Source organism: Cnephaeus nilssonii, assembly GCF_951640355.1.
Source record: "Cnephaeus nilssonii genome assembly, chromosome: 4".
NCBI classification, from domain to species: Eukaryota; Metazoa; Chordata; class Mammalia; order Chiroptera; family Vespertilionidae; genus Cnephaeus; species Cnephaeus nilssonii.
In genome coordinates this window covers 92699489-92726831 of record NC_137075.1, presented here as the reverse complement: position 1 = coordinate 92726831, position 27343 = coordinate 92699489, and the positions used below count along the sequence as shown (strand labels likewise).

The 27343-nt window shown below is 42.5% G+C and overlaps 1 protein-coding gene across 1 annotated transcript in view; it reads right to left on the bottom strand.

The window, feature by feature from the left end:
• TSHR (thyroid stimulating hormone receptor) overlaps positions 1-27343 on the bottom strand; it is a gene marked incomplete at both ends in the record, with an annotated part of 92505 nt that extends 65162 nt beyond the window's left edge. Inside the window, one exon of the mRNA XM_079767712.1 lies at positions 27174-27343. Coding sequence (XP_079623838.1) covers positions 27174-27343 — 170 coding nt within the window. The remainder of the gene's footprint in view (positions 1-27173) is intronic.

Genomic DNA, 27343 nt, shown 5'->3' with positions numbered 1-27343 from the left:
CTAAACTCACTGAGTGGTTATCTAGTGGGGGGTTCTAGGTCAACAAGTCCATGTTTCTAACAAATTGGAAATGATTAAAGATAGAAGCAAACATGAACTTCCCTCACCATTTCTAAACACAAAACTGAATGTACTCCTAGTTCTACTACAAGAATAGATGAACTAGGCTTTGGGGTTCGACCTGAGATGCTGACCATCCTCTGAAAAAAATGCATTTAAAAGTCTAACCCTCCCCCCCCAACCCCACAGATTTACAAGCAAACTTTTGGAATCTAGCCAACTCAGAAACTGAACACACAGAGAGAAACATCGATGTGAAAGAGACACACCAACTGGTTACTTCCAGCACGCTCCTGACTGGGGGCAGGGAGCGAACCTCAAACCCGGGTACATGCCCTTGACCAGGAATCCAAGGGCTATTATTTAAAAAAGCATTCTAGATGCAGTGCAGAACTTTATGGCAAGAAAACTCAGTGCTTATTTAGTTTCTCAAACAGAGGGATTTAGGTTGTTTGTGAGGTCCAATTTCTATGTTTCAAAAAATAACACGTGACTTAGAGAGGTTTTGAGTTTATTATCAAAACATAGATCATGATCCTAATACTCAGAACCAGACCATTTCTGTATTTATACCACATAAACAGATTCTAAGAACTCTATCCCCAACACTTAAATCACCGGTCTATGGAATTGAAATGAAAATTAGGATCAGGTGAAGGTTTATGTTTAAGGAACATCTGATCCAAAACAAAATGAAACTTAAGGCTTAAATTCTGTTCTTCCTGAGACTCTAGTTTCTCCCTGTCGTTGCAATTGGCCAAAACTCTCTGTGTGAAGAACCAGCTCTTTGGAAAGCTTTTAGGAAATAACTTTCTGAGACTGTGTTCTGCTAACATGCCATGACCAATAGCTGCAGGAACTATGACCAGGTCTCCAAGTAATTTATGCCTTCCACTTGGTGTGGGAATGCTACGATCAAATCCCTTAGCTTCAGTTTGGTTGCCAACCCGGGTCCCTTCCAATGAAATTGTGGCAATCAGAGCATGTTAAAGAGTCCAGTGGCACTAACTGTGTAGTTTGTTCAGTGAAACATTCAGGGCTTGTACTGACAAGTCCAGAGGGGTGTTAAGGATGAGATCAAGAGGACAAGTAGGAACTGGAGAAGGAATCTATTGAAAGCTATTTTTTTTTCCAGCACTTTGGCTGGCTTTTCATATATGTGTGTATACACACACACACACACACACACACACACACACATATATATACACACACTGTATATATACAGAGTGGCCAGATTATTATGATCTCTGAATACATAATAATCTGGCCACTCAGTGTATATCCTATATCATAAAAGGCTAATATGCAAATTGTCCGTTCGACCAGCAGGCAGACCGGCCAACCGCCCATGTCCCCTCCCCCTGGCCAGGCTGGCCGGACCCCACCCATGCATGAATTCATGCACCGGGCCTCTAATATATATACTGAGTGGCCAGATTATTATGCGTTCAGAGATCATAATAATCTGGCCACTCAGTATGTGTGGGGGGTCCCTCAGCCCGGCCTCACCCTCTCGCAGTCCAGGACACCTGGGGGGGTGTCCACCTGCTGGCAATCAGACATCCTTCTGGCAGCCTGGGAGCCCTTGGGGGATTTCCGATTGAGCGGCAGTCGAACATCCTTAGCACTGCTGCGGAGGCGTGAGAGGCTCCTGCCACTGCCGCTGCGCTCGGCTTGTGGCTGAGCGGAGCTCCCCCTGTGGGAACGCACTGACCACCAGGGGGCAGCTCCTGCGTTGAGCATCTGCCCCCTGGTGGTCAGTGCGCATCATAGCGACCAGTCATTCCGCTGTTAGGATCAATTTGCATATTACCCTTTTATTATATAGGATACACACACACACACACACAGAGTCTCATTTATCCTTCCTTTAATCTCCTAGACACAACTACCCTTGTCCCATTCTGGACTCTAACACCCATCAGAAAGATATTTGTGGCCGGCTGGTGTGGCTTGGTAAATGAGCATTGACCCATGAACCAGGAGGTTACAGTTCAATTCCAGGTCAGGGCAGGCTCCATCCCCAGTAGGGGGCATGCAGAAGGCAGCGATCAACGGTTCTCTCTCGTCATTGATGTTTCTTTCTCTCTCCCCATTCCTTCCTCTCTGAAATCAATAAAAACATTTTTAAAAAATAAAAGAGTGTTTTCTGTTTGTTTATTTTTAAAGATACTTGTCATCATGTGACTCGGGAGACTTCTAAGGTCGTGGATTGGCTGCTAATACCCAGCCACTCTCTGGTCTAATCCATAGGTTCAGATCATCTCATTTCCTCCTGGGGACACAAACACTCCATAAAGGCAGCTCTTCTAGGGCTCTGAGCAGGACCATCCTGACATTGTTTTCACTCTTCTTCCAGGCTGCAAGCAAATGAAAAACAGCTCCATCTCACAGGAGGGCTGCGGAACCTTGATATAGAACAGATCTCCAAATTGGCTTTTAGACTTAAATAATTGAACCAGTTAGATATTTTTGAAGGATTTATTTACTGCATTTCTCCAATTAAGATGAATTTTATAGGCCCATCTCCCGTGGGTATATTCATTTTAATCATGAATTAAAGAGTATACCCTGGCCAGTGGCTCAGTTGGATGGAGCATCATCCCAAACACCAAAAGGTTGTGGGTTTGATTCCTGATCAGGGCACATACCCAGGTTGCATGTTCAGTCACCAGTAGGGGTGTGTGTGTGAGGTAACCAATCCATGTTTCCTCTCACATCGATGTTTCTTTCTCTCTCTGTCTCTAAAAAGCAATTAAAAACATACTCTAGGGTGAAGATTGAAAAAAAGATTAGTGCACATTTTCCCCCTGCACAAACATCATGACCCATAAAGTTAACGCATGAAATCCTTTCATCACGAACTAGGATTATACTCTATTCCAAATCAAGCCACGTAAACATAGATGATGCCAGACCACCAAACAGTGTTTTCTCAGACTCTAAAAGGGCAGAGTAACTATCACCCCGTGGGCCATACGTGTGGTCCGGTGGGAAGAGCAAGCTTTGGAGGATGGAATCCGAGCTCACAGGCGGTGAGGTCCAGGTCCATCACTTAAGCTCCCGGGAACCCGGTGCCCAGTGTCAGGAGGACTGGTTAACAAAGCTCTTGACTCACAACAGAGAATAGTAGACAACAAAGAGAGGCCATACATTTTCACTGGCTTGAAAACTCCTAGAAGACAGGGCCTGCATGTTTAGCTTGTAGCAACGATGTTTATCACTATGGCGCTTATCTAATAAGTCCTATATTAACATGTTCATCAGAAAAACACCTAAATGTATCTACAGTCGTGTATACCTGTTAAGATTCTCCTTGCAAAAGCCACATAGGGGGGAAAAAATCTTAATTCACATCTTTCAAGGGGGCTTTATTCAGTGTCATTGAATCAAAGAAACATCTGTTTTCCTAGAAGTTAACTATATATGGCTAAATATTCTAATTAGTATTTCTCTTAGGCCATAAATGTTGTACCATAATTTTTAAAACTTGATAGACTAATATAAAAGATGGTTCTTTGAAAAAAATTAGTAAAACAGACAAACATCACAGCAAGATTAATTAAGAAAAAGACAGGAAAAAACACAATACTAGTGTATAATTGTATTAGAAATGAAAAAGAGGCTACAAATACTGTCCATATTTCTAAAAATAACTTGAGACACCAAATATAGATCTAAAATTTTTCTAAAATATATATCTTTTGTTTTTAAGAAGTGAAGCAAGATAGTGCCATGGTGAAGCTGGTATAGCTCATACTGCGAGGGCAGGTTGTTTACCTCTTTAAGCCTTTGTTCATTTGTAAAATGAAGGTGGTAGTGTCCTCACTACTTATTTACAGGGTTATTATGACATCGGTGGAATTAATACTGTACATGCAAAAGCAATTTAATCTAAGGACTTGCTATTGACCATTTCACCCAAGTCCCATAGTCATTTTAGGCAGAGGAAAAATTGTTTAGAACTCTTATCTGCTGTTCATTTAGTCCTCTTCCTATCATTCCTAACTGACCCCAAACTCAGAAACTTTAGGTGATTTGGCAAAGCACGTAACCAATGAGTGGCAGAGCCTATAGCTTGAAAACATCCTTACAGACAAAAATGAGCTGCTTGGGGGGAAATTAAGTCATGCTTGTTGGTAGTGGTGAAGGACACAGGATGATGGTGATGGTAAACCTAAGTGCTTACTACATGCCAGAAATTACTCTAAGTACTTTACACAGATAAAACTCACTTTAATCTTCGTAACAACACTGTGGTAGGCACTGTTATTATTCCCATTTATCAAAAGGGAAAACTGAGGCACAAAGAGCTTAAACAAAGTGAGCAAGGTCACACACAACTGATATCAGAGACAGGGTTGGAATCCAACCTGGGGCTACTGGGCGAATGCCCCTAACTTCTACACTTCACTAGAAAGATGAAGATGTAGGGAAACAGGGCATAAAGGGCCATATAACTCCTTATCCAGAAATTTTGGGGGCCAGATGTATTTTGGAACTCAGAAATTTTTAGACTTTAGAAAGAGAATATAATATTTTATTTTACCCACACATGATCTGGGGTCATGCCTTAAACACAATCTTACCGGTAATCAATAGTTTCGTAGTAAATGTATGAGCGAATAAAGGCTATCGATAACCTCACATCAATTTGAGCTAAGTTCTACTGCCATGAGTTACCGGAAAATGGTCAGTATTCAGAGTTGTTTGAATGTTAGACTTGCAGGTAAGGAGCTTTGCCCCTGCAATAGCCAAGCAAGTCTCCAAAGGAAGTGGAGAAGGGGGTGGGGATGGCTGTCTGGTCTTGGCCAAGGCCAGGAGCTCCTGTTCCCTTGTGAAAGAGAAGAGGGCAAAAGGAAGACCGACAAGCTTTGGTCCCAACTCCTCACTTGCAACTGCCACAGAAAGCTCTGTTCTGCTTTCCTTTAAGGTCTAGAATGGCCCATGCTGGCTTTTTCTGTATTTTACTTGTGACCAGTAGGGTCAAGGTGATTCTGTCTTTCCCTTCCAGGTGTAAGTGAGGAAGAAAAAGGGGAGTGAGGTTGAGGGATAGAGGATGGTACTAGAGAGACTCTTTATATAGGTCCTGGATCCCTTTTGCAACTGACAATTGTTCATTTATTCGTTTTGCTACCCACTGGGGGAAAAACTTAGAAAACTGTTAAAACCTTGGAGAGTGCTTAAGGGACAAGTGAAGCAAAACTGCAAGACTTTATTGTGAGATGTGGGAGGGAGGGAGGCGCCGGACAGGGTGGGGGAAGAGAGAGAGAGAGAGAGAGAGAGAGAGAGAGAGAGAGAGAGAGAGAGAAGATAGATATTGAGAGTAAATATGAATGAAGAGTCTACGAATCAGGCTGACTTGGAAGGAAAGAATGGAAATCTGAGTAGAACCGATAATGACTGAGAAGTATAGCTGAGCAGTATGCTTTTCCCCAGAAGGTCTATCACTAACCTCACCCTCCCAACCACCAGCAGGCTCATGTCGTAAGGAGCCCAGGTTTCTCAGTTTCCTTGACTGGGGCAGGGAGTCCTTAACTCACTTGGAGAGAAGGGAAGCATGGAAATATTCCTTGTGTTCCCAGTAGTTGCTTGGCATGTTAAACATAGTGCTGGGTGCTAGAATATTTCTGGTGGTGCTTAAGGGACATGTTAAATAAAACCTGAGAGTGAATTCTGGCTTGCAGCTGATTCTAGGATAGTATTAGATGCCTGGCATCTTAGGGGTTAAAAAGTCTTTGGTAGACCAGCCAGAAAGTTTAATAAGCATGTAAAATACATTCCAAACAAATGACTGCTGGAACATAAGCCTGTAAGTTGGGGACTGCCTGTTTTTATAACCTTTGCCAAAGTTACTAAAATTAGCAGCATAATTGAAATAAAAAAATTATATATTCTTATGACCAAACAGCATGACAGTATCTTCAAACCCAGAACTGAATTTTAAAGTCAATATTATTTTTTTGGGAATTTTCTAGAACCAAAGAGAATGGGTTGGCAAGCCACCCCCTCTGGCAATATGAGTGGAGAAATTCTGCTTTTATCTTTACAACTAAAGTAGCTCTGTGCAGTTTCATTCCTAGTGTGAACGGGGACACAGGTGGTATGCTGATTAATCTGCTGATGTTACAAAACAGAGAAATAGGAAATATGTTAGGTAAGAGACACAAACATTCGGTTTCTCTCCCATCTCCTTGATTTCCCAAACCAAAATGGTAACAGTTCAGAGGATCATTTTGTATATGTAATGGAGAAAAGCACTGGAATGTTTAGCTTAGAAAAGACTTCTTCTACTGGGAAGGAGGAAAGGCATTAAATAGAAGTGACATTCTTTCTGATTTGGTCTCTGGGGTCCTAGTGGACACATCTAAGACCAATGGTGGTAGATTTTCTCCAGTGTAGAAAAGGTTAACAGAATTCTTCAACAATGAAATAGTATGAATACATCCTTTAACTATGTATTCAAAGGATGACTATCATGAGTCAAATACACGAGATTCTTATCATACATTGGGTAGAAAGTTAAAGTAGATGGTCTACAAGTCCCTTTTCCAATACTAAAGCTCTGTAAGCTCATGAAAATCATAATAACTAGTCCCTCTTTCTTTCCCAAGCAATATGATATCCTCAAAATTGGATGCTAGTGAGAAAATTCAAGTGGATGCTAAGATCCCAGTTGGCCATACAATTGTACAATCAAGTTTTAAGTGTTCCTGATGGAGCCAGCCAACCTGAGACTGTCCATCTCCTTACTCATGGAGATGTAGTTTTGGAAACCAAAATCTGTAGTAGGCAAAAACTGGTCCAAGCCATGTGGCTTTCCAACAGGGTATGATTATAAAAGAGGCCAGAATTATTGTAGCCCAGAAGGGGAAAAGTCAGCAGAATTTATTATCCTTATAAAATATATTCTTTGATCCTTCCTTCTACCATATTGCACACCCTGTTTCTTGGACTGTCTAGTGGTCAGTGAGGTCAAGATAATGTTGTATAGATCTCATTGCCTTTATTTTGGCTTTAGAGAGATTAAGAGCCAAGATTAGTTTCTTTTTAGAATAATTATTATTTAGGAAATACAAATTTTTCATTGTTGGAAGCCATTTGGAGTGCTCTAATAGGTGGCAGTCGCCTCTGCCTGATCTTTGTAAGTGACAGCACCAGGGCATGGCAGTGTGTTCAGGAATAAAGTCATAATGGAAGTCTATTTGTTGTCTTTACAAACCCACCACACTTGTAATTATTTTTTAAATATATTTTTATTGATTTCAGAGAGGAAGGGAGAGAGAGAGAGAGAGAGAGATAGAAACATCAATGATGAGAGAGAATCATTGATTGGCTGCCTCCTGCACACCCCCTACTGGGGATCGAGCCCACAACCCAGGCATGTGCCCCCAACCGGAATCAAATTCAGGACCCTTCAGTCCACAGGCCGACACTCTATCTATGGAGCCAAACCAGCTAGGGCCACACTTGTAATTTTTTTGATCAACATTGGCCTTCCATCTGGTTTTCAATTCCATGAGAGTAAGGCCAAATTATCTTGTGCAGCATTTCATTTCCATTAGCTAGCATAGTGGCAGCACTCAAAAAATATTCAATTGAAACAATACATCTAGCAAGGAAATGATGACCCGCTTCCTCCAGTGCTCTTTATATCTTCCACATCAATTCCCCTCCCCCCCCCCCACACATGCACACACACACACACACATGCACACATGCACACAGAGTAACTTAAAAGAATAGAATAGAAACTGCCTACTTTTTGTTTCACAAATTGCATACAGAAAGCAGTACATTCTTGTCCCATGTCCTGGATCAGTGGAAAGATTCTGTTTCTTCCTTTCAAACGACTTCATTCATTTTTGTTATCAACTATATCAGTGGGCACTGAGACAGTTCACAGTGGTGTAAGGACACCTCACCTGGCTTTCAAGGTTTCCCTCTAAAGTACAACAATATTGCTTCTAGTCCCAGGCAGAGGCGAAGGAGCTGTGGGTGCCTTCCAAGGAGTTAATACCACCTCATGGGACAGTCGAGACAAGCAGCCTCATCATAAAATGTAGTTAAATATGGAAGATCTCCTGCCTCTTAAATACCTTCAAATGCCATTGCAGGCAACGTTTCTTTCTGAGAGGCAGGACAAAGACAGCAGGAGACCATGTGTGACCTGGGACTAGGGAAGTGGGGAGATGGGTAATGTTAAACACTATCCTGCCCTATCTTGCAGTTTTACCAGAAGCCAGACAATCTAGTTTTTACCCCAGGATAGTCCTAAGAATAAAATTATATTGGTTTTTATATTGTCTACTTATTCCATAAATACCTATGCATAATATTTCATTTGATCTTTGTAATAATACTGCAAGGTAGTCGACATAGGGGTTATTATTATTGCTATTCCCATCTTTTTTTCCATTTACAAAACTGCAGGGTTTAAATGACCATTTGAGGGTTAAAGTGCTAGCTAGAGGCAATGATCTCCAGGAGACAAAGCAGAGTGTGTAGCAATAGCAGGACTAAAGCCTGTGGAATTCCAACTCCATCTGTTATCTATGTAACCTCAGAAAAATCCTTTGCATTTTCTTAGCTTTAGATTTTTAAAAATATGTTGTTTTTTTTAATTGATTTCAGAGAGGAAGGGAGAAGGGAGAGTGATAGAAACATCAATGATAAGAGAGAATCATTGATCAGCTGCTTCCTGCCCCCGACTGGGGATTGATCCCACAGTGCTCAACCACTGAGTAACTATGGCCAGGCAGCTTTAGGTTTATTTAAAATATATATCTATTTTTAAATGGGGCTAAAGAGGTAAAAAGGGAAGGGCAGGGGCAATATTTATCCTGTTCACCTCATGGAATTATTCTGAGATGGGGATAATAAAGGTTATATGGTGTAACTGTGAGATGGTGTCACTCTAAGAAGAGTAATACTTCCCAACAGAGATGAATAGATGGGGCTTTGGAGCCCGAGGGTCCCAGCACCATGCCTTTCTAGCGGTATGACCTCAACTGAGTTCCTGAACCTTTAGTTTCCCCATCTTTAAAATGGGAACAATAAAACCTGCCTCATAGGGCTGACGTGTGGATTAAATGAGATTAAGTACAGAAAATAGAAGTTACTAACTGTATGATAATAGTGGTAGCAGAATAATTTAAATAGTAATAGTAATGTTTTCTCTCCAGTTGAAGAAACTGAGATTTAGCAGCTTACTAGATTTGGTTTCAGGGTACCCAGAGAGCAGAGCAGAGACTCGATAGGCCCGTGTGAAGTCTTGTATTTGCTTTGAAAGAAGAGATCTGGTGAGTGGAAGCTGGACGAGAAGAAACTTTTCTTTTTCTCTCCATCCCACCAGCTCCACCCACCTCAGTGCACAGGGTCTGTTTCTTTAGGATTTGGGAAAAAGGAGCCACTGGAGGGCCAAGGAGAAACTCAGTACAAGAGAGACTTCCCCTCCTTTATTGCTGTAAGTATCCCAAGAAACCGGAGACGAGAGATTGGATGTTTAGTGGCGCCATTGCTTAAAGCCCAGGTTTTCCCCAATTACCGGGACAGCATTTCCTTCCCTGGAGGACCAGGTCTGAATTTCTGGCCCCCTTAGGCAACTAGAAGTAAACCTTTGAGATGAAATCTGCTTGTCTCTTGGTGCTCCCTCTGCTGGTTGGCTGAAAGCTTACTATGACAGAGCAACGTGACTCAGAAAATTCTGCAATAAACAAATAATAGTCATTTCCTAGGTCATAGGAGAAAGTTTCCAAGAATAAAGAAGAATTGTGGTCACATGTGGCATTGTATTGCACAATAATTCATTTAACAATAGTTCGAATCTCCCAGGAAAGGGAGCAGATATTGGGGAAGCAAAGAGCATCTAAATAGTCAAATAGCTGGGCCACTTAACTGCTCTGAGCTTCCAGTTATTCTGTAAGTTGAAGATTCTCCATCAGAATTGTTTTGAGAATTAAATAAGATAAGATAATGTAAGCTATTCATAAATTCTAAACCACTATACAAATAGTAGCAATTATTTAAATATTTTTTCTTCTTTTCATGTTCATTGCCCTTTACCTCTGTTATAGACTTTAACATGTTGCATGAGGGAAAAGTTTATGTCCAGTTTCCTCACATTGACTAGAATGTGAGATACTCAAGAAGAAAGGCTATGACATTTTTTATACAACTCCACAAGCCAAAACACTGATTAGCACATAATGGGCGCTTAATAAGTACCTTTTCCCTTTTCCTTTTTAATTTTTAATTTTTTTAAAACCAGAACTAAGTGATCCTTTCTGGTCTAACATTTATTTCCCAAGATTCCCCAGAAATTCCACATAGTGACTTCTGAGATTTATGAGTTGATTGCTTTATCACTCTCTGAGCTTGTTGGTGTGAATTAATTTAGGGTAGCTTCTTGCTCTGGCCAGGTGGCTCAGTTGGTTGGAGCATCATCCAATGCACCAAAAGGTTGTGGGTTCAATTTGTGGTGAGAGCACATACCTGGGTTTCGGGTTCGATCCCTATTCAGGGTGTGTATTAGAGGTAGCCATTCAGTGTTACTCTCTCTCCCCCTTCCTCTCTTTCTAAAAATTAATAAAAATATGTCCTCGGGTAATAATAATAATAAAAAACCCCATAAAAAAATAAAGTAGCTTCTCCACCAATATGTCAGCTGATCTTGGTCTGCAATGCTCTGTTCAAAGTGTAAAGTTTATGAATAGACCTTCCTTAGGCTCCTGTTTGTCACCTGTTTTCATCTGCTAACTTCACAGTATCCCCTGGCAGTCAGCTGACCCTTCAATTACTCCTTCTCCACTCTGAACACTACTTCAAAAGTTCCCCTGTATGTTGAATTTTATCTTCAATTTCCAGACTTTTTTTTTTTTTTTGCTTCTCCTTCACCACTATCTGACATTGAAATCTGGAAAGAGTGGTAGCGTTAATAATAAAATGAAGCAAAATCCTTGGACCTGTCATCATTAATTGCTTTCAAAGTCTGTCCTGTCTTTATGAGATTTGTTTCTTTATTTCCTCTTTGAAAACAAACCTGGGTTATTGAACATCTGGGCTGGAATTTCTGCTGGGAAAAAAAAACACATTCAGAGGCTCTTGAAGTCTGTCCAAGTTCTTAAGTCTTTTTCGTAAGTGGATACAACCATTTGCTTGAGAAAAGAATCTCCCCGTCCACTCTCCCCGCTGCCCCCATTTCATTGTTTTTTTTTGTTTTTTTTTTTTTTTTTGTCATGTGCGTGGTGAGCAACTTTCATTGTAGGTATGTTACATATGGGGATAGAGAGTGATAGGCTAAAGGATGGACTTTTTTACTGTATTGAGTGATTTAATGGGAAGAGGAATTTATAAGTCTTTTAATTTTGAATCTTAAGGTCAAATGAGAATATATAGTTTTCAAAAAAGTGATGTATGGATTTGCAAATTATTCTTGATTCAGAGAGAAAAATCAGGATTGTTCAATCTGTGTTTTAATCTTCTTATTCATCATGGTCACTGTTTACTTGTATAAAACGTTTAACAATTATTCCTGTTTCAGGCTACTCTTTTAAAGAAAACTGCCACCAGTTTTGTGTTTCTAGCATCAGTGTATTTAGTGTATTTAAAAATCTAACCCAGTAAAAGTCACTACAGGCTGAATTTCAGGAATAGTTTGTTGGCCACATCTTACATGCACCTGTGTCCACTCTGGACTCAAATGAAAGGCCTCCCAATAGAGTATGGAAGCCATCTTTCCAGGGAGCCATGGAAGGGGCCAGATGACACAAAGAAAGTGCAAGGAGTAACTTGGATCAATGAGAAATAGGAGGTGGGTGAGTTCCTTCTTGTGAACTGCCGTAAAGCATGGCCTTCACAGAGTCTGTCCACAGGTACCCTGTGTGGCCGTGCAGAGGCACTTGCCACATTACCTGCTGGGGTTCTCGTGTCTCATTGGGAAGGAAGCACAGCCCTCCCTGCCTTACTTCTCTTGTTCTTCACTCTCACTTTAGCAAGTTAACTCTGCTTTCAGACTCTGTTTTCCAGGGAACCCAGGATAAGATGGCTATTGGTTAAAAATATCTACTTGCCAGCACACTGAAGGTTCATTTCAATCCTGGTTTTGTGAACCTGCTATGTGCAAGGCACTAGGTTAGGTATCATAAGGGAAACAAAGGTGAATACCATTCAATCCCTGACTTTAGGTGCCAATAGTCTAGAAGATAAAACAATTGCAAAGTCAGCATTGCCCTGAAAGAGGAATTCAGGACAGTTAGGCTCTCCTGAGAGCAATAGAAGCCAATGATCTGTTACACAGGGAATTGAGACCCCATCCATAGTACATTTTATAATTATTACTCTGGCTGCTGTGTTTAATAAGGACAGAAGAAACTCCATTTATAGTGGCTCAGGTGGGAAACGATGATGGTGTGAACTTTGATGGCAATAACAAGAATGAAATGGAGACAGATTGAAGACATATTTAGATTGGTAATAATTATGGATTTGATAATGTGTGAATGGAAATAGACAAGGTGGCTGGTGGAAGTGTGTCCTGAAAAGAGAACCTAAGAAACAACATCAAGTTTAACAACCTAAGAAACAACAACAACATTAAGTATTAGGTAGAGGAAAAGAAGCTTGTAAAGAAAAATCCAAGGAAGTGCAAACTGAACAGATTAAAAAAGCAAACAAACAAACAAACAAAAGGATGTGGCAGCTCTGGAGATGTGACACTCTGATCTCCCTCTAAGAAACAGCTTTCTGTTTAGCTGTCAAGAAGACATTTGCTACCAGCCTCTATCTATAGCACATTTGGGATCTGTCACACGTTTGAACCAAGGCCCTAATCTTCCTGGTAAGCCCACAGCTAATGGATGAGCATGGCAGGGGCACTAGAGTCTGGCTGTTATGCCCAATGTGGGGCCCCTCTCACAAGCAGTCTTCACTTAAGAGTTGGCCAAGACTTTGTCAGATTTGCAGAGAATGTGAGGCTGTGCCTACCAAGTCCTGCTTCCTCTCTCTTTATCTTTCACAGATGTTACCTCCTGCAAACCACATGCATTCCCAACTCTGTCTCAGCATTTGCCCAAGAATAACGGAACTGATACAGGTGGTACCAAAAGAGGTCTGAGAAAGTAGGAGGTAAAATGGTTCACTTTCTGTCAGTTGGTAATGAGGATCCCATATTGGGTAGTACGTGGGAAACAGACCCTGCACAAGGTGGCAGCCTAATTCCTAAAACTCTCACCAGTGGTGGCCTGGAAGAATGGCCTGCAGAGGGAACTTCCCTGGCTTGTGCAATGATTCATGCTAAAGAAAGTACACGCGTCCGAGTTGTGTTGGGGTGGGAGTGAGGGAAATGAAGGAAAGCAATGCATCCAAGGAATTAGCTGGCTTTCATTAAATTGCACTAAAGTTACTATTGACAGATAATGAAAAGTGGAGAGTAACAAACAATTGAAAACTAAATGTGAAGGCCCCAATCTAGTCCAGTGGGAAACCAGAAAAAGTTGAAGACCAAACTCAGGACTTATAGTTAAGAGTTATGCTCTCATTCATCCCTTAGTAGGAGAATGGACAAATAAATTGTGATTTATTCATTCAATGGACAACTGTACCAGGACTGCTCTGCCTATATATCAATTGACATGGAAGTTTGCCAGCTTGGAGTAGGAACTGAGCAGGAGTCTGCACACCAGATGGTGGAACTAGAACTTGGGCCATATGATCTGGTGTTGGAGGAGTCAATAGTGGAAAAAGAGGTAGTGTGGTGTGGAGTTGAAGGTAAGCCCTCACAGTAGAATCGCAATGTAGTCCAGTGGAGTTCTGGAGCAAGGCCCATACCACCTGCAGTGCAGAAAAACAGCTCTTAGTCTGCTACTGGGCTCCTGGGTCAAATGAGACTGAACATTTAATCATGGAAACCAAGTGACCATGCCTCCTAAGCTTCCCAAGTTCAGATGAGTTCTGTAGGAATGACTAAGTCATAGTATCAGGCAGACTCAGCAGCAATTAATCAGCAGTAATTATCAGATAGAAAATGGTACATGCCAATCATACCTGAGCAGGACTACAAAGCACGAGTAAACTGTATGAGCAGGAAACCCAGAGTCCTAAGTCACCAAGATTGCAGGACTCTCCCTTCCTTGGCTCACACCTATGGCTGTATGAGGCGTCCCATATATATGAGTAGCCCAAGCCCAAGGAAAAGAAAAAGGCAGAACTTGGTTAATGGGTCATTTGATTTGGTATGTAGATGTTCTTTCAGTATGTCCACCTAACATGGGCATCTGCTGCATGTGGCCTTGAAAGATAGCAGCAAGAGAAAATCTTCCTAATGGGAGGATTTCATGGAAAAGTTGCCTGATATAAGACTCTATATGGAATCATGAGCAAAAGGATTGCTCAGCTGGTCAGGAGCCTGGGAAGAAAAAGATGATAATTTTGCAGAGAAAAAAGGCTGGGCTAGTTGCATGTGGATGAATGGGTATGAAATGTGAAGGTCTTTGTATCATATATTAATGACCACCAGAGAATAGCCACCACAGAAGAAGCATTGAATAGCCAATACAAAATTGATTAGTTGACGGTAGACATCTTTTGTCATTGGCCACAGCAGAATTAGCATGATTGGCACATTAACAGAATAAACATTACATGTCAATAGCATGGACCCCCCCCCCACTTATCAAGGCTGATCTACTACTACTATCATTGAAAGTCCAACCAGTTTGCAAGTGAGATCAATGTAACACTATTACTTGAGGGGACCACATGGCCACTTGGTGGCAAGATGACCACTTTGAGCCCTTTCTTACTGGAAGGGCCAGTGATTTATTGTTATAGTAGTAGGCACTTATTCTTGGCAGCTGTCTACCTTTCCTGCCTCTAGAGCCTCAGCTATCACCACTATCTGGGAGATTTCAAAGTGTCTGATCTAGGCATATAATCTCATATACCATACCATCTGATCATGAGACTTACTTCACAGAGAAGGAGATAGGGAGGTGAGCCCATGGCCATACCAAGTACCACACAATCCAGAAGCAATTGGTTTTATAGAGCAATAAAATCACCTGCCAAAGGCACATGGAAGTGCTAACTTGTAGGTAATACTTCTGTCATGATAGGATGCCATTGTGCAGATCACACAATGATTTACAAACTATTTTGAGGTTGTGTCCTGTTAGCAAGAATAGATAGGTCTAAGAACCAAGGGACAGAAGCAGAAGTGGCCCCAGTTGCCATTATGGCCAATAACCCACCAAGGGATTCTGTGCTTCGCATCCCCACAATTCTAGGCTCTGCAGGGAACTACAAGCTATGACTCCTACCTGGACATTTTGGACTCCTTATGTCCAGGGACATAAGATGGCAGTAACTGATGGGAGTAACTGATTCTGATCAGCAGGAAGAGGTAGACCAGTTGTTATATAATAATTGTAGGGAGAAATATGTGTAGAATTCAGGAATCCACTTGGCCATGTCATAGTACTTGTTCAATTATGACCAAAATAGTCAAGTCTAGCAACCCTAGTGTGAGAAGAGTATGGTTGCCACAGGCTTAGACCTCTGAGGAATGAGATCTTGGATCATATCAGATAAGTCATCAAGGCCAGCAGGGGTGAGAGATGGGGAATTTAGAATGGACAGTGGAGGATAGAGATGGTAAGTACCAACTGTGGTCCTGAGACCAACTTCTGCTATTGAAAATGAAGATACTGTACATACTATAAAAAGAAAGCTGGCATCCCCAAGTCACCCTACTTTTCTTGGTCATGAGAGACATACTTTCTGGAAAGTGCCAAGTTTCTTATGAATAAAGGGAATTCATAAGTATGCTAGAACGTCTATTGTCTCACAGAACTGAATCAGACAGAACCTGAACGGATCCTTTCATGCTTCGTAGAGCACGTTTCAGAGCTTCTGGATTTGTTGTTTTAGATCCTGGGGATGGAGGCTGGTTGTGAAATGGCAACTTGGTTATGCTACCTAAGAAGGCCAGCCAAGCATTAAGTAGGGGCATCTGGAGAGTTTGGAAATACTAACAGGCTTTTCAGCCAAAATCTGACATTGAACAGATTTATGGACCCTATTGGGACAGAAAGGACCAATCAGGTCCAGTCAGAATTTCGGCCACTTTACCCTACAAACAGTAACTCCCCAGGGATAAGTATCTCTGGCAGAAGATAAGAAATCCTGTAAATCTTTAAAATGTCCCTTTTGCATGGAGGACATGCGTTTGCTCTTCTTACTAAGGCTGCACAGCCCTCAAGACTAACAGCTGCTGAATGGTCCCTGCATGAGAGCTTGACCTCTACAAACCGATGTAATGCCCACACTGCCAGCTCTGGGTCTCAGACCCACTACTGCATTAGTGATAATAGTTAACCTGTGATCAAAGCTTTCTTCTGGTTTACCAGGTATTTCATGTACGCGCTGCTAGCATTATCTCACGTGATCCTCGTAACCACTCCGTGACGTAGCTGCAGCCGATCTCATTAGTTTGTTCATCCTGTGAGTTGAGCAAATGGTCTCCCACAGAGCAAGTAGGTGGAGAGCTAGAATTTGAACACACATCTGCCTCGAAGCCCAAGCCCAGAGTGGGTTGGAAAGAAATAGCTGAGAACGGTAAACATAAGGGGAAGTCTACTCTACTTCTCTCATTGAACCTTTTAAAAAAAATTCGTAGCAAATGTTCTTTATTGGCATGTTGGTTAAATTTTTTAATGGAGAAGTAAAATAAGACATAGAAGCCAATATTATTATGAGAAAACCCATTACAAAAAGGATACTGATTGAGTTCTGCAGCTTTCCTAGAACAGAGAAAAGCCCTTTGAATAAGTATTGGCTCTTAAAAGGGTAAAGAGTTAACGGATAATGACTCATACATTGCTACGAAGTCACCTCTTTCTAGAAGTGTTAACTAAGATTGCCATGGGATGCAGAAGGGATAAGTGCTTGCTGTTCCTCAGCCAACTGGCTAGAAACACTTCACAGGCCGGGGACTCTTAAAACCTGTGACATGGCGGAGCAATTTCATGGTTCTAAGCCTCTGAGAAAAAGCATGGACATTCTTGGTGTTCAGATGGTTAGATCTAAGGGGTAAGGCATTTAGACATGGAGTGGGGCTGCTCTCTACACCAGAGCGTCAGAAATGAACCTGCCTGAAACTTCCTGAAAGTACCTAAAGCTTGGCCTCTTGACCTGTGTTTTCCCCTCAGGCCACCTGTCTGACTGCCCACACCCTTTTCATCCCTACAGTGTACATGAAACATGAACACACTGCTAAGTATGTAAAAGAAGCCAGGTACAGAGGTCACATGTGGTATAATTCCATTTATATAAAATGTCCAGAATAGACAAATCCATAGAGACAGAAGCAGATTAGTGGTTGCCTGGGCAACAGGCAGAGGGGGAATGGGAAGTGACTGGAGAGTCAAGTGCAGGGTCTCACCTCCTGCCCTGGAGCTTTTCTGTCACTATCTGGGAACTCTTTCTTCATTTATACACAAGAAACATGGAAGGCTGGTGCAATTAACACCCTGACCGTGGGGACTAGAAGCTGATGGATGTAATTTCCCTTTCCTCCCTCCTAGAGCAAAGGTCCTGAGATGCATAGCATAGGAATTCACAGGGAGTCCCGTGGGATCAGCAACTATTTGCTTCTAAGTAGCAGCCAACTCTCCCTCCCTGCCAACTTCATTCCCCCATCCTACCATTCTGCCCCCCCCCCCAACCCCCAAATCACACACCCCAACAAGAATTGTCACACAGGCTCTGCTTTCTGGAGAACCCAGGCTAAGACATTAACTCTTGATTTCACTCAGACTCCACACAGTCTGTTAGGAAATCCTGTTGGCTTTGCCTTCCTCATAAAATCCAAGATTCAACCATTTTTTACCTCCTTCCCTGCTGTTAAGCTGGTCCAAGCCATTGTCATCACTTACTGATTAACAAACACAGTTACCAGGATGACCCTAGTAAAATGTAAATCAGTTCATGTGATTTTTTTGGACTAAAAATCCTATTAAGTTTCTTATCTCATTTAGAACATATACACATTTAATGTCTTATAGTGTCTACAAAGCACAACATCATCTGTCCTACAACTTCTCTGATCTCATTTCCCACAACCCTCTCTGCTTCAGCCACATTTCTCTCCTTGTTACTTCTTAAATTACTATGCAAGCTCCTCCCATGTACTCCTACCTCGAGGTCTTGGCATTTATTCAGAATTTCTCTCCCAAGATTGATATTCAAATGTCACCTGCTCAGTGAGGCCTTCTCAGACCATTTAAAAGGAAACTTCCAGCATTCCTTCTCCCTCTCCCTTCCTTAATTTTTCTCCATTATACTTACCACCATCTGACATTCTATGTGTTTTATTATTATTATTATTATTATTATTATTATTATTATTATTATTACTAGAGGCCCGGTGCACGAAATTCATGCACGGAGGGGGGAGGGTGTGTTCCTAAGCCCAGCCTGTACCCTCTCCAATCTGGGACCCCACGAGGTATGTCCAACTGCCCACAATCCAGGACTGCTGGCTTCCAACTGCTTGCCTGCCTGCCTTCCTGATTGCCCCTAACCGCTTCTGCCTGCCAGCCTGATTACCCCCTAACCACTCCGCTGCCAGCCTGATTGATGCCTAATTGCTCCTCTGCCAGCCTGTTTTCCCCCAACTTTCCTCCTCTGCTGGCCCGGTCACCCCTAACTGCCCTCCCCTGCAGGGTTGATCACCTCCAACTTCCCTCTTTTGCAGGCCGGGTGCCTCCCAACTGCCCTCCCCTGCTGGCCATCTTGTGGTGGCCATCTTGTATCTACATGGGGGCAGGATCTTTTACCACATGGGGTCAGACATATTGTGTGTTGGAGTGGTGGTCAATCTGCATATTACTCTTTTATTAGATAGGATAGAGGCCTGGTGCAGGAGTGGGGACCAGCTGGTTTGCCCTGAAGGGTGTCCCAGATAAGGGTGGGGGTTCCCTTGGGGCATGGGGCAGCCTGAGCAAGGGGCCTGTGGTGGTTTGCAGGCCAGCCACGCCCCCTGGTGACCCAAGCGGAGGCACTGGTATCTGGAATTTATTTACCTTCTACAATTGAAACTTTGTAGCCTGGAGCGGAGCCAAGCCTCCTGCATGCTCCACCGGCAGCCATTTCTGTTTGAGTTAATTCACCTTCTATAATTGAAACTTTGTAGCCTTAAGCAGAGGCCTGAGCCCGGCCAGGGTGTGCGGAAAGCTTTGCTTTCTCTGTTACCGCGGGCAACCCTGGCCTGGTCTCTCCAGCTCCATGGCTGCCGCCATTCTGTTTGAATTTGTTTAGCTTCTATAATTGAAACTTTGTAGCTTGAGTAGAGGCTTAGGCCTGTCAAGGGCAGGCGGAAAGCTTGTTTCCCTCTGTTGCCTGGGAAACCTTGCTCTCAGTGGCTGTAGCCATCTTGGTTCGGTTTATTTGCATACTCGCCCTGATTGGCTGGTGGGCGTGGTTTTGGGGTAGCGGATGTATGGTCAATTTGCATATTTGTCTATTATTAGATAGGATTATTATTTGGCTATTTCCCCCTGCTAGAATGTCGGATCAATGGGGTCATGTATTAGATATCTTCAATGCCTAGAATAGTACCTGCGTATATAGGTGATCAATAAGTATTTATTGAAAAAAAGAAGAATGGTAGGAAGGAAGAAAAGCTGCAATAAAATGCCACCTGTCTAGAGGTAAGGTTTCTGGTCATCTCAAACCTTTGCATGGCCACGTAGCCAGAAATAACTGAGAAGAGTGTTGAGAAGGAAACAGAATAGTCACAAAGCCCACTAAACACTGATACAGGCGAGCCCCTCAACGGTGCCCTCCCTTTAGGTCCTGTTCATTGTCTTGTATAGATCCTTTCCCAGAGGTTAGGCTTCTCCTTTCCCACTTCACAAAAGATAGAAATAACAAAATACAGAGTGACAGTAGCTGGCAGTAAGAAGAGACGCTTTCAATCCCCTCTCTGGAGTAATTACAATAACACTTGGGTGTGGGTAAAATTAAGCTAATGCCTCCAAGATGTAAGCCAAAGGCTTCACATATCATGTAAATACAGGGATCAGGTTTTTTCAAAGAAAAACTGGGACACAGGGAACTCTTCCCAGGTGCAAGAGGGGTGTGGAAAATTGAGTTAAGATGATGACAAAATATTTGAATTCCTGGACTATCCTGAGAGTAAAATATTTTAAATAGGGCTGGGGCAGAAAAAACCAGGGCATATTTACATGTCACTACATGTAAGAGAACAACATTTATAAGATGGTTTAAAAATCACAACTGCTGCTTTGTCATTTTAAGAAAGAAAATTTGAAACACCCTGAATGTTCTTAAGGATTTAACCAAAATCAAGCAAAGTTAAGTAGAGTCTGATACCTAAATGGAATCCTTTAAAAATCCAATTTGTAGCTTTGAACACATGGGACCATTTTCCCCATATACAGTATTTCCTTCAACTGTGTTTTAATTGCACCAATTTAAGGCAATATGGTAATTAAGCACCCCACCCAGCGTCAGTGACAATGGAAACAGGGCCAGTATGAAGCACTTAATGTCAGATACAAGGCATTAGAAACTGTAAAATCTGTTTGTGAACTACTTTAAAATACATTTAGTGAACTTCTGCATGAAGAGCCTATTCAAGGGCTATGTGTGAGGCATCAGGAGGTAATACAGTGTTTCAGAGAAAAAAATATCACGTTTGAAGGTCAGGCAATTTTTATTTATTTAAAAATTATTTTAGTGTTCTTTATAATAAAATAAAAGGATTGAGTCACATTTAATACCAAATATGCAGTTATTAAACAAAAATGCCCAATTCTCCCAAAACAGAATTTCTTGACGTTTTTTTTTTTTTTGGGGGGGGGGGGAGGGCACCTCTGGAAACCTGAGGAAGGTTATAGATTCAGCAGTGCACTAATGTACTTGTATTCAAAATTTTACTTCATCACAGATTCCCAGGAGGACAGCATGGACCCCCACGAAGCCCATGAACCTCCAGGTAATCAATCTTCATCTGAAGGGTAATAAACATACTTTGTACAACAAGGAAATCCTATCTAATAAAGAGGGAATATGCTAATTGACCCTCATGCTATCGCAAAGATGGTGGCACCCACAGCCAATAAGGAGGGAATATGCTAATTGACTGTCACATCCTCAAAGATGGCGGCACCCACAGCCACAAGATGGTGGTGCCCAGTCCCCTCAGCCCTGCTGGGGCGGCAGGCGTGCGCCTGCCTCCAGAGTCCCCCAGTCCCCTCAGCCCCCGAGCGGCCCAGGGCCGGTCCGAGGCACAGGCAAACCTCACATGTCAGTTGCCCAGCTGCCCAGGGCTAGCCCAATGCGCTGGCAAGCCGCAGATGGTGGCTGCCCAGCCACCCAGGGTCGCCTGAGGCTCAGGTAACCAGGGCCAGCCAAAGCTTGCGCTGCTGGCAGTGGCAGCCCCAGAGGTGTGATGGGGTGTCACCTTCCGCTGGTCACCTTCCGCCCCTGAGGGCTCCCAGACTGTGAGAGGGGGCAGGCCGGGCTGAGGGACCCCCCCCCTCCAGTGCATGAATTTTCATGCACCGGGCCTCTAGTATTAAAATAATCAAATAGATCAATTCAAGTTAACAATTTCTCAGTTCTAGAGGGAAAAAACTTTTTCAATTGGTTGATAATGCCAGATAAAATTCACTCACTTAACAATACATTTTAAGTGTGCTGAGTGTCTCCTATGTGTGCTACTATGTTATCAGAGCTGATATAAGAAAATAGGTGCCATTTTGCTGCCTATGAAGTCTTGTAGAATTTTTATGGTTTCCCGTGTTACATTTAAGTCCTTTAGCCATTTTGAGTTTGTTTTTATGTATGGTGTAAGTTGGTGATCTAGTTTCAATTTTTTGTATGTGTCTGTCCAATTTTCCCAGCACCATTTATTGAAGAGACTGTCTTGACTCCATTGTATGCTCTTGTCTCCTTTGTCAAATATTAATTGAGCATAATGGCTTGGGTCGATTTCTGGGTTCTCTGTTCTGTTCCATTGTCTATATGTGTGTTCTGTGGCAGTTTTGAGAACCATGGCTTGGTAATATAGCTTGATATCTGGTATTGTGACCCATCCAAATTTGTTCTTCTTTCTCAGGATTTCTGTGGCTATTTGGGGGTCTTTTTTTTTTATTACAGATGAATTTTTGAAGAGTTTGTTCTAGATCTTTGAAATGTTTTAATGGGGATTGCATTGAATCTGTAGCAATATCTTTACTGACTCAGCTCCTAGGGCAATGGAGACTAAAGAGAAAATAAACAAATGGGACTACATCAAAATAAAAAGCTTCTGCACAGCAAAAGAAACCATCAACAAAACAACAAGAAAGCCCACTGCATGGGACAACATATTTGCCAATGCTATTTCAGATAAGGGTTTAATCTCCAAAATTTACAGAGAACTCATACAATTTAACAAAAGGAAGATAAACAATCCAATCAAAAAGTGGGCAAAGGACCTAGACACTTTTCAAAAGAGGACATACAGAAGGCCAAGAGACATATGAAAACATGCTCAAAGTCACTAATCATCCGAGACATGCAACTCAAAACAACAATGAGATACCATCTCACACCTGTCAAAATGGCTATCATCAACAAATCAACAAAGGACAAGTGCTGGCAAGGATGTGGAGAAAAAGGAACCCTCATGCACTGCTGGTGGGAATGCAGACTGGTGCAGCCACTGTGGAAAACAGTATGGAGTTTCCTCAAAAAGTGAAAAATGGAACTCCCATTTGACCCAGTAATCTCACTTCTAGGACTACATCCCAAGAAACCAGAAACCAATCAGAAAGGATATATGCACCCCTATGTTCATACAATGGCTAAGACTTGGAAACAGCCTAAATGCTCACCAGCAGATGAGTGGATTAAAAAACTGTGGTACATCCACAATGGAATACTATGCTGCTATAAAAAAGAAGGAACTTTTACCATTTGCAACAGTATGGATGGAACTGGAGAGCATTATGCTAAGTGAAATAAGCCAGTCGGAGAAAGATAAATATCACATGATCTCACTCATATGTGGGATATAATGATCAATATAAACTGATGAGCCAAAATTGACCCAGAGACAAATGGCAGAGGAGGTGGGGGGGGGGGCGGTTAGAGAGCAACCAAAGGACTTGTATGCATGCATATTAACATAGCCAATGGACACAGACACTGGGGCGGTGGGGGCTTACCCGGGGTGGGAATGGCCAGGGAGGGGGTGGGCAATTGAGGAAAAAGGAGACATATGTAAAACTTTAGACAATAAAAAAAAAATAGATGCCAGTCCTGTTCAGCATGGTTTGGTGGTTGAGCTTCGACCTATGAACCAGGAGGTCAGGGCACATGCCTGGGTTGTGGGCTCGATCCCCAGTAGGGGGTGTGCAGGAAGCAGCCAATCAATGATTCTCTCTCATCATCATTTCCAGCTCTCTTTCCCTCTTTCTTCCTCTCTGAAAAAAAATTAAAGAAAATAGACACCAGGATAGCCAGGGTTTGTTCATGCAGGTGAAATAACTAGACATTGTAGACCAAGGGATCTAAGAGCAGGACTGAGGGGGTGTGTGTTAAAAGAGGTTAACCCCTCTAAGTCTTTTTGTGCACAAAGCTGCCTCCACGGATTCACCTTGACGTGCAGTGTGTTATGAAGAAGGTAGTGACCAATTTTGTTGCCTATCAATATCTCCTCCCACCCCACCCCCAATTGTTTTTAAGGTCAGATTCTCCTTGCTCCTGTCTCTATCCAGTTCTTAGCCTCTTGAGCATCACAGACATCAGAAAGCACCTAACTAAACCCTCTGTTTTACCCAGAAGGAAAGTTGGGTTCTCCTACATCCATGATCTCACCTAATTTCACAGTCAGTGAGAGAGGGGTGAAGGGGATGCAGGTTTCTTTTTATTATTATTATTTTTTATTTTATTGATTTATTACAGTGAGGAAGAGAGAGGGATAGAGAGTTAGAAACATTGATGAGAGAGAAACATTGACCAGCTGCCTCTTGCACACCCCCTACTGGGGATGTTCCCGCAACCAAGGCACATGCCCTTGACCGGAATCGAACCTGGGACCCTTCAGTCCACAGGCCGACGCTCTATCCACTGAGCCAAACCGGTTTCGGCGGATGCAGGTTTCTTGACTCCTCCTCCATCACTCTTTCTCTGATGTTACCCTTTCTCCGCATCATTTGGTGGAATTGACAGGATGAATCCAAATTCACATCCACTGTCAGAGCCTCGTTTCTCTTCAATGACTTGAAATTCTGCCACCTTTAAAGAAGTCTCTGAAGAAGTGATCTCTCTGGCCTTCTCTATTCTCACAGCAAATAATGAGACTAGCATATTAATGTTCGGTCATTCACTCACTTAAACTTTTTTTGAACATCAAGGTAGTTCCAGAGTTGAATGACAGAGTTTCTGTGTTAGAGGAGCTCATGTTCTACTTGCGTAGGCATGCAAAGACATAAGTTATAAAAAAGCATGCCATGTTTAAGGGCTAGGATAGAGGTTGTACACAGAATGTTGCAGGGAGGGAGCTCACCCAGCCTAGGGGTCATGGGGTCAAGAGAGGCTTCTGGAAAGAACTGACCCCTAATCTGTATCTTTAAAAAAATATATGTTTATCAGTGGTTCTCAACCTTTCTAATGCCGCGACCCTTTAATACAGTTCCTCATGTTGTGGTGACCCCGAACCATAAAATTATTTTCGTTGCTACTTCATAACTGTAATTTTGCTACTGATAATGAATCGTAAATATCTGTGTTTTCGTGACCTACAGGTTGAGAACCACTAGCAGGGTCGCCCAAGACCATCGGAAAACACAGATATTTACGATTCATAACAGTAGCAAAATTACAGTTATGAAGTAGCAACGAAAATAATTTTATGGTTGGAGGTCACCACAACATGAGGAACTGTATTAAAGGGTCGTGGCATTAGAAAGGTTGAGAACCACTGGTTTATATTGATTTCAGAGAAAGGAAGGGAGAGGGAGAGAGAGATAGAAAGATCAATGATGAGAGAATCATCCATTGGCAGCCTCCTGCACGCCCCCTACTGGGGATTGAGCCCACAACTCCAGCATGTGCCCTGATCAGAAATGAATCATGACCTCGAGATTCATAGGTCAACACTCAACCACTAAACCATAACAGCCAGGCACTATCTGGATCTTGAAGTAGGTATTAGCCAGATGAAGACAGAGCAAAAACTGCTTTAAGCAATAGGGGTCGAATGTAGGAGGGAAGGCAAAGACAGTTAGTTGTGATAGCAAATAACTTGGAGGGATGAGTGGGAAATTCTGATCAGTAGGAGCTGGAATTCTGATGAGAGAGATTAGGAGCCATAAGGTTTGAGAGAAATACTGGACTAGGTCTTAAAGGATCTCAGAGGTTGTACAAAAGAGTTTCATCCTGGAGGCTATGAAGAGTCAATGCAGGTGTTTAATCAAAAGTAAAGAATGTATTTTATTCTGTGTTTGGAGCATGGAGAATAAAGTGGTATTTGGAGTTTACTGCATTAATCAATCCAGAAAGATAAGAAATGGAGGTATCTCAGAGCACAGAACCTGTACTGCAACATTAATCACCAAACAACATTCATCACTGTTTAATGTCCCTATCAGCTACAGTCCTGAGAAAATCCTGAAGCACAACTTCATCATTGCTTTTCATGTATCTACATTAATAACTTGTACTTTCTTACCTGAACTAGGTTTAACCAGCCTAGGTTGTTTTACTATATTTTTTTCTTTGTGCTCCATTTTTAACCACCTAAGAAAGCCTTTCCCCCTGGCTTTTGTCTGTAATTATCCTTTCAATGGTCATTGATTTAAATGTCTCTTAAGGAATAAGCATACCATAGAACTTGTTTACCATTGTTTCTAATTTGGTAACTTTTAAAAATAAATTTTATCAATTACAGTTGACATACATATTACGTGAGGTTCAGGTGTACAGCATAGTGATTAGACATTTATATAACTTACTAGAGGCCCAGTGTGCAAAATGCGTGCATGGATAGGGCCCCTAGGACAGGACATCGATGAGGACCAATCTGTGGGGCGACTGGCGGGCCTATGGGGGGGCGGGGCCCGCTGGCACCCACCTTGGCCAGCCTGGTGCCACTCGCCAGCCGGCCCCGCTCCTGATTGCCCCGCTGCTGCTGCCAGTCACCTCCCTCTGCAGGGTGACTGGCAGGGTGATCAGGAGGGGCCCCCACTGGCACCTGCCTAGGCTGGCCTGGGACCTGCGGGCTGGGGGCATCTACTGCGTTGAACGTCTGCCCCCTGGTGGTCAGTGCACATCATAGCAACCAGTCATCCCGCTGGTCGTTCTGCCTTTTGGTCGATTTGCACATTAGGCTTTTATTATATAGGATGAAGTGGTAACACCCCAATAAGGCTAGTAACCATTGGACAATTTTTGGTATCATTTTAATATGTAATTTATGAAATTTAACCTCTTTATTCTTCCCCCATGCCCATGGCAAAGGAAATTTCTGGATCCACTATGTCAGTGGGCAGTTAACCTTTGAGAAAGTAACTCAGGTACTTCATACAAAGTTACCTTCATGGAAAGTATAAAGGGTATATTTTAAAAAAGAATACCTGACTAAATTTTGTCAACTATTTGATGAACCAGCAGACCAGCTAAGATAATTTCCCATCTAGGAAGACTAAAAGGAGAAACACACTTTTTGCAAATTTTTATTACCCAATATCAGATAGAAAAGTCAGTTCTTGAATTGCTACTAATCTTATTCGTACCTGAGGTAAAAGGAGGATTTAGCCTGGGCGAGGAGCAGGGACTATGCAGAATAGCTCTTTAAAAATAATAACTCTCCTTTTCATCTTGTACCAAAGTTTTGTTACCGTTTCTTGCGTTATTAAATAACTATGAGGTCAGCAATCCCAAGTTTATGGGATTGAGTTTTTATTCATTGCGCACACACACACACACACACACACACACCCTCTGGCCTATTCTCAAGTTCTTTTTGTGCACTTCCGTCCACCTTTCCGGCTGCCCTTGGCCTCTGAGACCTACCCTCTCCTCTCCCAGGTACTCACAGAGTCTGTGTCCCGGGCGGTAGGACTGGGATGCGATGGATATCCTTGCAGGTGACTCTGAAGTCCTCCTCCTGGTGGCACTCGCAGGGCGGAGAAACACACCCTTTCCCCCCCAAGCTCCTGGGCAGGCCGAGAAGCAGCGCCAGCTGCAGTAGGGGCATCGGCCTCAT